The sequence below is a fragment of the Calliopsis andreniformis genome, chromosome 5 (assembly GCF_051401765.1).
Source record: "Calliopsis andreniformis isolate RMS-2024a chromosome 5, iyCalAndr_principal, whole genome shotgun sequence".
Lineage (NCBI taxonomy): Eukaryota > Metazoa > Arthropoda > Insecta > Hymenoptera > Andrenidae > Calliopsis > Calliopsis andreniformis.
The window spans coordinates 8,737,531-8,752,764 of NC_135066.1; the positions used below are offsets into that span (position 1 = coordinate 8,737,531).

Genomic DNA, 15,234 nt, shown 5'->3' on the forward strand with positions numbered 1-15,234 from the left:
AAAATTCTCTCTGAATAAAAACATATAAAATATAATGAATAATTATCAACATAAAAATTCTACTAAATCGTCTGACTATCTTAATAAATAAACACTACGATAGTCTCGTGCTCCATCCAAGAACATAGTCATATTGATTTGTGAGAAACAAAGCATAAAAATTCCGCGTGAATTCCTTTATTTACTCTAAAATCTCACTCGACGAATTCGAAAGGGGAAATCGTTAGAAAAACATGAAACTTGGTCGCCCTGCTTCCTCTCGTTCGACAAGTAAATACGATTTTTTTCCGACCAGGTAAATTACATAGTTGACGTGTTTGCTGAAGTTCGTTCGATATCGAACCGAAGCTCGTGTCGACGCGTTATTTATTTCCTCTCCGTGAAGCCTCCGTCGAGGCTTGATCGCGCGTCAAGTTTATAAATATTCATAATTTACTTAACTTCCTGAACACGCGACTGATCTTTGTTCCACCGCGATGATAACGATTTAGCGGAAAACAAAAACCTAGGACCTTTTGGCGTCGTTGAAACTATGCCAACCATGTATTATAAGCGTGAACAGAGACATTTATAACGTGGAATATGTATTTAGTTTCCTAACCGTCAGCAACGATAAAGTATAAAGGTTGTTACAAAAACATGCGTTCATAACTTCGAGGGTGAATCGAGGACATAAGGATAATGTCCAACTTCGTACAAACATATTCCCCATATTTTTTTTTAACGTAACATCTTTCTCTGTTGTGCCACACAAAGTATGTATGTAAAAAAAAAAGGAAATTACGAGTATTCATACGCAGGAGAAAGACCTTGATTTTAACTTTCCTTTTCAGTTTAAAACTGTTTCAGCAATTCTTATTATGAATTTAGTAAATAAGTATAACAATTGTATAGAGTATAAAGCTTTGGGAAAGAACTTTTCTTAAAGAGAAAAAAACTGCTCACAATGACTAATTTAGATTTCAATGTATTCAATAGGTATTTATGTAATATATACATACACTGTTATGAAAGGATTTATAGAGTATTATAAAACTTAATATTATAAAACATCAGAGTAAACTGAGTTACAATAGTTCAGTTTATAATGGGCATTATTAAAATGTAGAACTGTCTGTGATTTGGAAACAAATTCATGTAAAACAAGAACTTATAAAAACTCTACCCCTTATTTTTTACTTCTAATTTATTATCATTATTCCTATAATAATGACTAATTCACATGTACACGAAAGTTATTCATAAACAACTGGTTAAGCTTAATTTTTCGTCAAAAAAAAATTCAGCCTGTTGGAATATTTGAGATTTCTTTCATATAGTCGATCAAATCAAAGAATTTTCTGGTAAAAGAAAGCAGAACGTAAGTAGTTCAATTCTTCCAAACTACTGAACTGTCCGACTACTCATCAACCTCTTCTACTGGCTGCACTCTAATCGCGACACTTGAAATTCGCGCTTTTCGATCAAAATCAGAGTGCTTTGAGAAAAAACGACTGTTTACACAAGCGCAACATATAAAATCGGATAACGAAATTGGAACAGTTTTAATGAGTTGGTGAACGAGAAATTAGAGCATACACGCATTATCCAAACAATAAAAATTGAATTCGCTATTATTCAAAGGAGACTACTCGACTAAAGATTCATTCATGATTGAAGGGCTGTTCCATCTAAAGACAACAAAACAGCCACTGCTTTTTCTTATTTTTAATTAAAACAATTGTTAAGCATCGCATGGTTGCATTATGAACCACCGTGCAATCAAAAACATCGCGTCACGCCGCTTTTATCATTGTATCTATGTACATACGCCAACGAAGCACGAACAAAGTATTCGAAGACAAAAGCTTTCTCTTCTTTAATTGGTAATAATAGAGGGTAACGTGCAATACTGACAAATAAATACCATCGTATTTATAAGTTATCTGTTACTTGCACAAATACATACATGTGTGAATTTTTAAATAAAAACATATGTACGTTAGAAGCAGTACCTAAAATTATAATTACTTACTTAATTAATAATCTATTACTAGAAACAAAAAGAATATGAATTGCGGTATTGTACGAGAGACATTGTAATGGGTTTCGTTATTTCATCTTGGAGTGCAACCATACGGAACCACTTCGTTTCAATTTTAAATTCGTTCCAACTATTGATTTCAACATGTTTATACTAAAATAACTGACAAGAAATCAACGATGTTCAATAAAAGCTCCCCGACTGGACTGAGCAAACAGAAAACACGATACCATTCGCTGGCGCTACACGTTAAGTGTTTGCTACTATTCTTAGCTGAAGAGAAAAATATTTCCAGAAGGTCTTTACCTAACTCTCAACTTCGAGCTTTTCTCCTACATACATACATCTACGGCTGAATAAAACTACAAAACGACTTTTTAGGCGAATACAACAGTTCACAAAACAATAAAATATCAATTGTTTGCAGCAACAATGACATACATAAAAAAACTTGCATTACAAATGTTCTACACGCATTATATTCCATAATCTCCTAACGATCAATAATTTTGATACATAGGAATGAACATCAGTGGAAAAACGTTTAAGCCTGATTTCAGACTTCCAGTGGACCACATATCTATAAAGATGAAAGACGAATCGGAAATTCGAGAAAGCCTATGGAACAAAGGTTGTCGTAAAAATTGTAATCGGCAGCGCATCGAGATCGGCATCGAAATTGACGGAAGGACACATCACGTTCAGTCTATCGTATAATGCAAATACTCAACGTTAACGGGCGCTGTTAATCGAGAGTTAAACGGTTTCATTTAATTACGCGTGTCACGATGATACGTTAACAGCGTTTCGACAGGACGGCAGAGGCAAATGATTGCCGCGCGCGCGTTTCTGTATAGTACTGCGCGAATTAGGTCAGTGTTGACGTGTATGTGCGAAAGGTGTTTGTATTCCTATTCCTCGAGAGTACTCGAGCAAAGAGCGAACAAATTTCTTTATCAAACAAATCCTCGATGTACAAACGCGTTTTTAAGTAATTGCTTCCTCCCCCCCACCTCACCCACGTACCTACGCGCCAAGTCCATCCACCGCGCCGTTAATATTAATCAGACGAATGTGGCAGATATACAGGCTGCTTCAAAAATATACGTCTGTGGGTACGAGAGCTAGGACTCGCGAACAAAGGAAAAGATAGGGAACAAGACAGGCTACCTAGAAGCATAGATTAGCGCGCTGATCGTCGATGGTGTACGTACAAAACATTCAAATTCTGAATGAGACATGGAACTCGAGATGTATTTTGAATGTTATCAGGCAGACTATTTTTAGTATGTGCGTAGTGATATTGGCGAGAAGAATTACTTTCGTATACGTAAATTGCTTTAATCTCAAATTAACCTAATTTAGACGAATAGATGGTATCTTATCTTTTCGCTTGTAGTACTTTTGTACTGGTAATTGTATTGACTTGTTCTTGTCTTGCCGCACAGATAATTAAATGAAATAGGGAAAATAACGTTAGAAAATAGTTGAAATAGTGACAAAGTTGCAACTTAAAGAAGTAGTGTATTTTAACTTGTTTTGTAGCTGCGTCTCATATTGCGTAAAATATTATGAGAAATCTGGAAGTAATGTTTTTGAATTAAATTAATACCACACAACCTATTTGCAATACTACAACTATCGCTTCAGCGTAAATTAAACTTGAATACCAAGAAGTAAACGAAATTACTGTTCGAGAGGAATCTCTTGTATTACTAAAACTCTAATTATAAAGCAGTCTATAACGCGATCCGCTGTTCTGTATCCATTGAATGTTCGTTTTGGGGTCATCCATTAATTGTTGACACGCTAAACTCTTAAGACATCAGCCAGTCTATAACACTTGTAATCGTACAAGGAACTGGTGGCTCATGACCCGAAGAATCGAGTGCCTCAGAAATGGTTAGTTCGTAGACCTACGTTTGCTAACTGTCTGTACCTTTCCTTTATATTCGACAGACGCTATACCTATACTTCTGAAACATCCTGAACATGTAAACGCATACTGACAATCGAACAATACAAAGCGGCAAATGATAATAAAAGCACCTACTATATACAAGTGAAAAGAAAAGGCACCTATTTATTGCTACACCTACGCTGGACTAAACAAAGAAAAAGAAAAACTGGAAATGAAAGCAATTTACAATCACGAACTACATACATATTCTCTTCAACACCACAATGCACAGTCGATGGAAAAATATCTTCCGCGTGAAGTCATATTTTCCGCTGTTTCTATGCCGTCTGTAGAACGTTAAAGTCAAAACAAATATTCGAATAAAGTGCCTATGATGGGTTAGTCCGTAAGTGCTCCTCGCAATTTGGCAAAAGGAAGGTACGGGAAGAGAAATCGAGGCAGTTTGAAGTACAATTTCCTCCAGGAACGACCAAGCAAATGATTCGCAACAACTGGCTAAGCAAATTTCGTGCGGAAGTTAAGGGATCCATATCTGTCGTATTACAAGCGATCCCCACCACAGCATCCTATTTCTTTCAGTCATTCTGTCGTCGCTATCCGCATCTGCCGTGATCCTTGCCGCCCTGAACGTCGACCCGTACCCCTTGCTCGGCCAGCGCGAGAGCTGTCCATCCGCCGATTTTACTATCGATTCCGATCCCATATCCTAGCTCCGTTACTTCGATCCTCGAGAGTCGAAAGAACCCCCTTCCCTCGTCTTTTCTCTTTGGTCCCAAGCATTTTCACGCGGTCGAAAGGCATGCACCCCATCATCGGTCGGAATGAACCGTGCAAAGCGAGCCCAGTAATCGTTACCGATAACGCTGATCCCGATTTGAACTCTAGGCTGTCGAATGCACTGTGCGTGGGTGGTGGCCATTCGGGTCCATCGACGCGCGTTTAGCTGCTTTCGAAACCGTCGTCGGGCTGACCGGCGACGACTCGAATCTACTTGAAAGCGAGGCGAACGAGAACAGGAAGTTACGTATCCCCTTACCTGGAGAAGCTGATAATCCTAGGCAATGAGGGTTCCGTGGCGCAGTGATACTGGCATGGCGTTCTCCGGTACGACACTGGAGCTCTACTCGACTCGTCAAGTGTCCTGCCTCGGGAAGATTCGTCTCCTGGACTGCCACCGTTCAGAAACCTACATATACTCACACCTACTACCTGGTTGCTGGCACGCTATTGATCCTGGCCCAGCCAACCCGTCGACCCACGCAGACGCTCAGCGTTGCCGCGTCGCTTTAGCAACATGACGTCATTCCGTTCCCCAGAACCCCTGCCCCTCCCTGCCCCTGCTCCAATGCGATGAGCTTTCACGCTTCGTCCTTTTCCTCTTTCCCTTCGTTTTCCACCGGTACCGGTTACCAGCAAGCGCCAGCGTTACCGTGCCTCGCAACCGTCCTACATCCCCCGTCCGTGTATAACGTCCGATTCACCTCTTCGCGATTTACCCCTCGATCGTTCTCCTATGCACCGTCGCTGGGCTACTTTCGAAAAGGGTGATAGTATTGAAAAATTCTCGGGCAATATTTCATCGCGGCAGTAGCGTTTTTTGATAGATCCACTCCTTTGAACACGTTTCTTTTTTTTTTTTCATATGTGACTTCTGCAATGGTCGATAGAAGAATTCGAGGATTTGAATTGGGTTTCATGGATTTTGATGAATACGCGAAGCTCCAGTCGATTATTCGAACGATTATTGAGCATTGGGGGAATCGATTGTTTTTCGAAACGCGATTTCGATTGTTCTTCGATCTTGAATCTTTGTTTCAATTCCAATTACTGTTTTATTTTTTTTTTATTATACTTCGATTTTTGAAAATTGTTCCTTTAATTACATTTTCGGAGTATAGTAGTTACGTTATAACTTTTGAGAATTATTTGCTTTTATTAAACATGATTTAAATAAAGATATAAGAATATTGTTATCACTCGTTTTTTCTTATTGCGTTACTAATAAGTTGATGTATTGTCTACTACAACGTTTCCCAAACTTTATGGAAAATTAATAAATATTCCGTAAAAAGTTATCAAAATTAATATGAGCCTGGAATGGTTCGTTGCAAGCCTTGTTGCAGCATTTCAAACCATTCCATATTAATCTTGACAATTTTTCACGGAACACATACACTTACCGTGGAACACCAGTGTCCCGCGGAACACAGTTTGGGAAACACTGGTCTAATCTCCATTACACGAAAAAGTAGATGTACTTAATTGTATTAAGCTCGATTTTTAAATCAAGTTATATGTATTAAGCGAAACAAGCAATAAATATATCTAAATGGAGAGGCATACTGAGTGTACTATGCAACTAAGTGGGACTATTTATTTCAAACGATTTAAAATAGACAACTTTTGGTAAAGTAAAATTAAATAGTTCAAAACATTCTGTATCTTATACACTGATCATTATATAAGTTTGTTTATCACTGCATTTATAAAGTGCAAAGTTTGTACAGTTCTAAATTGAACTATATCTACATTTTACGCAAATCGATCTCGTAGGTCTCTATACCTCAAAAAAGACGTACTCAAAAGATGTATATTCAAACCACTGGATGTTTTAACATATTTATATAAAAAAAAGACGCACGTTTTTATAAGTATTATTATTGCAATGTTTATAGCATGTATTTACCTCAGGGCACAATTAAAAATCTTACAGTATGTCAATGTGCAGTCTACTTAATTTCTCTAACAGTAATACAAATTGATTATATAATCAGCCAAATAAAGATATTTCAATATAATATTAATAATTACTGTTATATTTATTAATAGCTAATAAAATTATATGAAAATGAATTACAGAACATTTCTTAGTCCTATTTTGGATGTATTATCATCCCTTCTGTGAAAACGTCTGACGCGACCTTTATTCTGGTTAAGTGGACTAATGTTCACGGGCCTCAATAAGTGTTGTTCCAAGGTAATCTGTATGAAGAAACCAAAACAATGAGATTTGCATGATAATAAAGAAATTTTATCTTTTTAAAACAACTTACATGTGATGTGACACGTTCCTGTTTCCTGAGATGATCTATCAATTCCAGCAACTCAGTTACTCCCTTCTGATCTTCACTTTTCAAATGTTCTTCTAGGGTATTAATCTGTTATGTAAAAATAAATAAAAAGATTGTTAGATATTTTAGTATATAGGGGTAACAAACTATTCTGTTTACTTTTACATGAAATATTCTATTGTCCACCTATAAAACATCAAGAACAAATTTCCACTTCTGTAACTATTTATTTTGTAATAATTTAAAATAATTGTAATTAATTTAAAATAACTTTTAAATTATACTAAAAGTGAAAACTAATTTTTACAAATGTACTGAATATAAATAGAAAACATGCAAACAAATAATCAAAGAAAAGGTAAAATTTAACTAAAACTATTAAGTAAACTTTAGAATGATAAACTAGTTTATGCATACCACATCACTAAAGTAGGTTTGTTTATTTTGAGATGTTATTTCTTGTTCCAATGTCGATTTAAATATCGGAATTATTTGTACATACTTTTTCAATGTCATGAACACCAGAATTTTAAGACATCTAACATCAACGAAGTGTGGCCTTTCCACCATACCTAAAATTTCTAACGAAATTTCTGGTGCATTTTGCTTTAGGGCTAATCCTGCCAAAAGACTATTACAACGACAACTGGTCCTAATGCTGTTATTTACCAAGCTCTTCCAAGAGTTTAATGCATATTGGAATGATTCTTCTGTATTCTAATAAAACAACAATCATTCATAAATGTACTTAATACATGAAACAATGAAAATGTACTTGGTCAACAAACTCCTTACCTGTTTATAACATGCTGCAAGCAGTACAGTAATGCAAAATCTATTAAGAGTTTGTAAAGTATCTGTGGTTGACATTTTGTCGTATACAGTTCTCATTTCATTGAACATATCGTGTTTATATAAGAGACACATTAATATTTGAGCAGTTGATTTCTGAGAAAAGAAACTTTCCAATGCGGGATTAGAAAATGCAGCTAACGCCAAGGTTGGCTCATTCAGATAATAAAACATCCTCATCACAATTGGCCCAAAATTATATGTGCCAAATTTCAAATTGGCATCCGTTTGATATTTTTCTATCATTTTAATAACAAGTTCCATATCTTTTTCACTTTTTTGTGCTAAATGTAGCATTGCTTTTAAATCTTCTGTAAATACTACTCCATCATCTTTAGTACAAACTTCACTCATTTTCTCACGAAATGCGTCTTCAATTGACAAAAATTGATTATGGAAGAGAAATCTCGTATTTTCGTATGCAGTTACACCTAAAGTTTTTTCTGTGTAGAGAAACCGAACTCCAGCTAGTAAAAGGAAATAAAATATGTCATTTGAAATAATCTCAAAATCAAAATATTAATCATCTTTTTCATTCATATTATAGTATTTCTACATGTGTATATTTTAATGTACAGTACATACATTTAGGTTAGAAAAATTACATACCACTGAAAACATTGGTTTTAGAGATCACGTTGTTTACCAGACCAATATTTAGTTTACAAAGTCCTCTTATACTAATCGCCATGATTTTGCGTATGAATCAACGTTTTATTATATAAATATTATCTTTAAAATGGTGTAAGAATGCCGCACCGATCCTATGGTATATCCAATATGTACGCAAAAGGCCAATAGTCCAGTGCGGCGGAAGTAGTTTGGATCAGAGAGTATAGGATAGAGTAGGTCTCATAGGAAACCCATATTAAAGAGTGAGACAACTTTTATCGCGACCTCTGGTGAGCTGGTTAACACACTAATAGGTCCCCCCTTTCCGCACACGCTGCCGAGGAACGAACATTATCGTTCTCCTCTTTACGCGGGCACTTTTAAATTAATATTATTTTATGTTTTCCCAAATTAACATGCACACATGCATTCATTTGGTCATTCTGACCAAATTGAACACTGTACATAACTGTAATTTTAAATAAATAAAATTATATATGTTATTTTGAAAAAAACATAAAGTGAAAGTAACACGTATTATACACTTAATGAGTGGAAATAAAAACTCAGTTACGGTTTACACTGAATAAGGTATCATTTAATAAAATAAAATAGAATGCAAAGAGATTTATAATAGGTAACAAATAATAATTACAATTATTTTAAATATTATTTAAATTTTTTCTTAGATTCATCCGAAGGGTTTACAGTTTTAATATTACGCCTTACATAACAGGCATCCCAATGGCACTGTAAAGTTAAAAACAATTTCCATTGTATTTACCCTAGTATTATTGTTGAATATTTTTAATGCGCAATATGCAGGCATTTTCAAATATACTGTATACAAAAATAACACAAGCATTGTCACTGATCGTAGATTGTAGCAGGTTTTTGCGTAAGTAGAATAGCTAAAGCTTTGGCTTAGCATCAGATTGTTTATGCTCCGTTTCTTTTCTCACGGACATGGAGCAAACCACCGCGCAGCAAATTTAGTTTGTCAACCAGCTCACTAGTTGACGCTGCAAATTTGGCTTCCCTACTTTCTACTCTATCCTATACTCTTTGATTTGAACCCTATCTTGTGATTTCCGTTTTAACATACATGTAATGTGACCAAATATGACACAACACTAGTAGATAAACAACTAAATATTTTGAAACTTATCTTCCTCAAAATTACTTCAGTTGATAATTTTTACGCTTTTACATTCTTTTTAAAGGACATTTAAAATTATCAAAAAAATCAAATATTATGAATGGAAAATACGTAAAATGCTAATTTTCAAAACCAAAAAAAATTTTAAAGATTTACAAAATCTGGAACTGCAAGATACACAATATGTATATATTTTTCTTAAGTATCATTTATTTTTAAATTACATTATATCGTATTATAATTTACTTTCAATCACTCGTACTTTTTATTTTTCATTAATTTCTTTTTTTTTGTACTTACAATACAATACTTTTAAGTCTTAATTATTTTAACTATCAATTTTATAATTATTTACATTGAGTAAATACATTCTATTAAAAAGTAAAGAATTAAGTTAACTTAATTAATAGTTAAAGTCATCTGATTTTTAAACAAATATGAATAGTTAATAATACAAACGATATTTGAAAAGAATATAAAAAAAAGACATACAATTTAATAACTTAAAGAAGATTTGAAAACATATATTGCAGCATAACCATAGATTTCTGTTGAGAATATTGAGAGATAATTTAGCTATATACTGTATAGTTAATTTCTCTTTCTACGTATTTCTAAGTAATTCATGTATATATAATATTGATTACTTTAAAGTACTTTCTGCCTTGCACATTTCTTTTCCTTTCATTTTCTCTTTCTTTTTTAATTGATATTTATTTGAAAGGACAACATTCCGTAAAGTTGAATGAAGAAATCTCTTATTAATAGATTCCTTTGGTTTTATCCATCCTCTAGGACCCATTATCTCAGCTCTCTTTGCTCCAAGTTTTGCTTCTTCCAACAATGCTTCTACTGCAAGCCTAAAAACGTACTTGTCACTTTCACTCCTTAAATTATTAACCAAATATAGTAACATAATTTTAAAAGCCCACTAATAACGCACAAAATGAAATACTCAGTTTTATATTAAGGAATTCTTTATCCTCAGTTTATTTACGTATTTGGAGATAGAAAAATAAAATATAAATAAATTCAAGAGAAATACATGTACGTAGAATAAGTTTACCTGCTTAAAGCTTCGTCATCCATCTTATTCAAATTCGAATAAATTTTAAAATTTTGATTGATGGCTTTCAATTGAAAATTATTCAGTTATTCGTAAAAACAATAGAATAATCTACCTGTTGTGAGAAACGTGTAATATTTCTCATTAATTGTACTGATACAAAGGTGAGATCGTAAATATCACGCAAATTAATTATATTGAACACACAATTTAATTATAAATTTTTCAGATATTGAATAACATAAACAATAAACGTTAAATAATTTGAGGTTAGTTTGATGTCGTCATAACCATGTCATAACTGTAAACTGTTTACAAACGTTTGCACCTGCGTTCTTACCCGTGACACGAGACTAGATTCAAACTATTTCCATTTACACGCAAGCGTATTAAATTGGTAATTATTACATCACACTTTAAAATTTACAAAATATTTGCATTAATTATACGATCTACCATAATATATTAAATAATTTATAAAATTTGTGAATGACATGTACAAACTCCATACATTTCAAAATGTTGAAAGAAAAGATACAATTGTGTGTTTATGAAAAAGGAATTGTTTATAAATATTTTACTCATTTTTTTCAGAACAATGTATAAAGTAAAATAATTTATTACACAAAATTATATGAATACATGCATTGAAATTTCTGATAGCATTATTCTACCATATTTTTATATATAACAATGGAAGATCAGGAATTGATAAACTTACAAAATTTAAAAGCTGAATTACTTGAGAAGGCATATACCTTAATTGGACAATTAAAAGAGCAAGAAAAAAATAAGGAATCCGTTACTTTTGAGTTCAGTTATAGTAAATTTTTCTTTACGTACTGCTTTTAGTATTGTTATTATAATTGTTTTTATTGCAGTATATCTAATATCACAAAAAGTGTTAGTAATACAGAAAAAAATATGTCTGAAGAAACTGAAATGTTATTGTGTAAAGTTGCCAGTCAAGTTACCGGTATAACATTTACGGATATAGACAAAAAATGGTTGAAAGATGATCTTTATTGTTATACAACTAAACTGGTAACAAAAAGTATAAGCATTCTCATTAAATTAATAGTAGACATAAAGGTATACATTGCTATTAACTATATGAGTGAAATAATATTATACAGAATAATAGAGGACTTCCTTCCATGTTATTATTTTGTCTGATTTCAGGAAGATGTAGAATTTGAAATTCAAGATATAACATGTCATTTTATAAGCATTGATCCATGTTATATGTTAGAAATTGAGCCATGGACATTAAAGATTACTAAAATGAAAAATTTTTCTCTTCTCGTATCTGGTATTTTACGATTTTAATAATATACTTATACAGTAAAAGCAAAGTTTTATTATATATTTAAAATAATCAATAATTTTTTAGAAATTTCACAATATAACCAGCAATATCAATTAAGAAAAAAAATAGTACATTCCTTGGAGGTACAGAAATATGGAACTGCCAGAAAATATACAAAAGAAAAAGGAGGGTTTCTAATAGACATACATTCACCCGAAAATGTACAAAATGTATACTTAGAATTGCAATGGTCATTGTGTTTTATGGATCGAACTTGGCGTATTGAACATTTTTTTAATATAGTTGCTTCAGAAAAAGGTAATAAAGTTTAATGAATACTTATTTTGTAGCAACAAATCAGAATTATTCATTATTTTCAGGAATTGAATTTGTAAAAGAAAACCAAGACACACTACAAAACTTCTGCAAACGAAATATTTCAAAGATAGAACTTATAAATTTATGGCAGCAACTATGTATTGCTATTGATAAGTATGAAGGTAGAGATGCTAATTCCAGCACAAGCAATAGTACTGCATAATTGTATGACATACTGGCAGCATCAAACTTCAATTAAATATTTTTTGTAAAAAAATTAATGATTATCACAAAAAAAGCATCAATAAATATTCGTTTTACACATACCTATTGTCTTATGATCTCCATGTTAATATGAAATATAACATTTGAAGATATAAATAATTAATGTAATCTTATATGTTATACTTCGTTCGTTAGCAAAGCTAAAACAATTTTCTTTTTAAATTTATTAAACAACATTCTCGGTCTTATAAGATACAAGATACAGTTATGTTTATAGGTTATGTTTAAGCACATGAAATTCAACAAATTGTATCTGAATATTATATTATCTTTATGGGAAAGTTATATTATGACTTAGTTTATGAAATTTATGGTTATTGTTTACTTTAAAAATGATTTTCAGTTCAGGGCCTTATAGACTATAATAAGAAAGAGGACAGTAGAAATCCCCAGTGGCGCAATCGGTTAGCGCACGGTACTTATAAGACAGTAAATCTGTGAGCAATGCCGGGGTTGTGAGTTCGAGCCTCACCTGGGGAATATTATTTTTTCCGTTTTTTCATGTAACTATTTTAATCATTCTTCGATCAAAACTATTAACATATATGCATCTCAAACGTATCAAAATGAATACTACAAAAACATACTCAAACAGAATACAGTAGTTGCTCAATCGAGAGTCGTTTAGACATCAGAATCAAGAACCGCGGTTATTCCCCACTACTTCATTTAATATGTGCCGCGGAGTAACCAATGTCTGGGAACCTTTGAAAACTATTTGTTTGAACAAAAAAGTGAATAATAGAGAATTAGTAAATTGGAACACTTTTCGTAGCATTCTATGCGCAGACGAGCATGACCTTTCTTTTACAAATCAAGTTTCATGTATCTTTATTGTAAATAATCGGAATCATGTCATGTTTGGTATCATTTTCATCGGGAGAGCACAAGGAATCGATTAGTGTTACTTGTGTGAAAATTCGCTTGCAAATAAAAACCTTCAATTTTTCCTACTCTTAATCCCTAATGCTATCCTTGTCTTTTATAGTCTCCTTATTCTTGGGCGTCGAGTTTGAACGCAATGGTTCCAAGAATTGGTTTTTCCACGGTACATGTCAAACGAGGTAGTGGGGGGGCCATAGCCGCGGTTCTCAAACGTGATGTCGAAAGCGGTTCTTAATCAATCAACTACTGTACTGTATATAAAATTAGGCAGTGCACTGAAATTTAAAAATATGTATTAGAAATGAAACCTAATACATTTTGGAGCTCTTTATTCAATTATAATATTTCATTGATACAAAATCAAATCAATCTGCTTTTCACTGTGTAGTAGTTTTATTTCTAAGTATTTATTATGTACAAGATGAACATGCGAAATATGAATGGGAGAGAATAAAAGTTTTAGCCTATAGACTCTGTTTCCGAAGCTGTTTCTGAAGGAGCTTCTGCATTACTTCTTCGTCTCCTCCAAGCATTCATGTACGTCTTTGGATGAACAGGGAAGAAACCAGCAAGTCCAAAAAGATGAGCAACTGGTTTCGAAACTTCTATACCTTGTCCCAACCAATGTTGTATACGTTCAAAATTCAGAGCTATTAAATTCTCATTGTGTTTATTCGGTAATGGATCAACGCTACCTAATTGTTCTATTGGAGGTTTATGTTGATTATATTTTGTCTAAAACAGAATCATTCAATATCCTAGTACATATTTAAATCACAACTATACCTAGTCTAATATTTCTTTTATATTATTGTACATTTAACGAGTAAGAACTTACACCCATCACAACAATATGATAGAATGGTCTATTAGCGCATCCATAACGAACCAATCTTATTGTTTTCTGGAAATATGGAATACGGCCAGTTCCAGAACCTGGATGTAATGGTAATCTTGGCATTTCTTTTTAATGTCTTTTTAAATAATTGTTATTTATTTAATCACTTATAGATGCAGGTTGCATTAAGTTGCAAGGAATTTTTTTAGTAACATAAATACTATTGTACACTGTTCATTTATAGAATATTATAATGTGAAACAATCAAATTACAATACATTCTACGTTTGTTAAAAAAAGTTGCAATAAACATATACAAATACAACTAAGAAGTTACAGATAACCTCAACTGGTTCAATTGAACATTGAACTCCTATCGAACGAATTCCATACTGCTTTTATAACCTCAGACTATTATAACACTGTAGAGTGGAAACTTCTATCGTAAAATGTTACATTTGGTGGTAATAATTCGAAGCTAGTTTCAATTTGATTATTTCAGCGGAAATTTCAGAATGTCAATTATTTTTAATTAAGATACAGTTTATACTCTTTATTTTAGACACACAATTTTTGCAATTTTTTCAGTAGTAAGAAGAGTTGATGAAAGCTTTAAAAATAATTAAATTAATTATAATTCAACACATGGATTAGATTGTAGCGCCGTCAATTGTCAATTTTCGAACTAATTTTGTTTTATAATCAATGCCCAACAGAATTCGTATTTTCATAGAAATTTATTTCATTATTCCTAAACAATTTATAAAAACATTACGAAATATCATAAGGTCAAATCTAAGCACTTAGAACTCCATGCAATTAGTTCGATTAACGCATTTATAACAGCTTGAGGAGGTATTTTTGAATTAATTAATTTTACTGATATTTTATACAA

The 15,234-nt window shown here is 32.7% G+C and overlaps 5 protein-coding genes and 1 non-coding gene across 16 annotated transcripts in view; 2 read left to right on the forward strand and 4 right to left on the reverse strand.

Annotated features, from left to right (window-relative positions):
* The window catches only part of Gluclalpha (glycine receptor alpha 1), a 43,667-nt gene extending 38,527 nt beyond the window's left edge, over positions 1-5,140 (reverse strand). For 5 of the 9 annotated variants that reach the window (XM_076378503.1, XM_076378501.1, XM_076378499.1 and 2 more), the window contains exon 1: positions 4,981-5,140. The gene's annotated coding sequence lies outside the window, so the exon portion shown is untranslated. The remainder of the gene's footprint in view (positions 1-4,980) is intronic. The other 4 variants (XM_076378495.1, XM_076378496.1, XM_076378493.1 and 1 more) reach the window with 1 other exon arrangement.
* A 1,599-nt stretch (positions 5,141-6,739) lies between these two features.
* LOC143179443 (pentatricopeptide repeat-containing protein 2, mitochondrial) lies at positions 6,740-8,666 on the reverse strand. Its single transcript, XM_076378679.1, has 5 exons — positions 8,477-8,666; positions 7,811-8,334; positions 7,433-7,732; positions 6,998-7,102; positions 6,740-6,926 (listed from the first exon to the last, which is right to left on the reverse strand). Exons 1-5 carry the CDS (start codon positions 8,556-8,558, stop codon positions 6,798-6,800), a joined length of 1,140 nt encoding a protein of 379 aa, XP_076234794.1. The 5' UTR covers positions 8,559-8,666; the 3' UTR covers positions 6,740-6,797.
* A 1,225-nt stretch (positions 8,667-9,891) lies between these two features.
* Positions 9,892-12,997, reverse strand: LOC143178893 (protein POLR1D). 3 transcript variants are annotated; one of them, XM_076377822.1, is made up of 3 exons: positions 12,659-12,997; positions 10,705-10,819; positions 9,892-10,498 (listed from the first exon to the last, which is right to left on the reverse strand). In XM_076377822.1, exons 2-3 carry the CDS (start codon positions 10,725-10,727, stop codon positions 10,282-10,284), a joined length of 240 nt encoding a protein of 79 aa, XP_076233937.1. In that variant the 5' UTR covers positions 10,728-10,819; positions 12,659-12,997; the 3' UTR covers positions 9,892-10,281. The 3 variants fall into 3 exon arrangements, with proteins under 3 accessions (XP_076233937.1, XP_076233936.1, XP_076233938.1); XM_076377821.1 differs by lacking the exon at positions 12,659-12,997 and adding an exon at positions 10,820-11,078 and having other exon boundaries at positions 10,705-10,727; XM_076377823.1 differs by lacking the exon at positions 12,659-12,997 and adding an exon at positions 10,912-10,930.
* Positions 10,974-12,651, forward strand: LOC143178892 (uncharacterized). The gene is made up of 6 exons (XM_076377819.1): positions 10,974-11,101; positions 11,299-11,516; positions 11,586-11,796; positions 11,887-12,016; positions 12,098-12,331; positions 12,394-12,651. The coding sequence occupies exons 2-6, from the start codon at positions 11,398-11,400 to the stop codon at positions 12,552-12,554; spliced, it is 855 nt and encodes a 284-aa protein (XP_076233934.1). The 5' UTR covers positions 10,974-11,101; positions 11,299-11,397; the 3' UTR covers positions 12,555-12,651.
* A 5-nt stretch (positions 12,998-13,002) lies between the features above and the next one.
* Positions 13,003-13,096, forward strand: Trnai-uau (transfer RNA isoleucine (anticodon UAU)). Its single transcript has 2 exons — positions 13,003-13,040; positions 13,061-13,096. It is a non-coding gene; the product is annotated as a tRNA-Ile (tRNA).
* Positions 13,097-13,813: 717 nt separating this feature from the next.
* Positions 13,814-14,715, reverse strand: Mrps16 (mitochondrial ribosomal protein S16). Its single transcript, XM_076378127.1, has 2 exons — positions 14,340-14,715; positions 13,814-14,236 (listed from the first exon to the last, which is right to left on the reverse strand). The coding sequence occupies exons 1-2, from the start codon at positions 14,460-14,462 to the stop codon at positions 13,961-13,963; spliced, it is 399 nt and encodes a 132-aa protein (XP_076234242.1). The 5' UTR covers positions 14,463-14,715; the 3' UTR covers positions 13,814-13,960.
* Between the last annotated feature and the right edge of the window lie 519 nt (positions 14,716-15,234).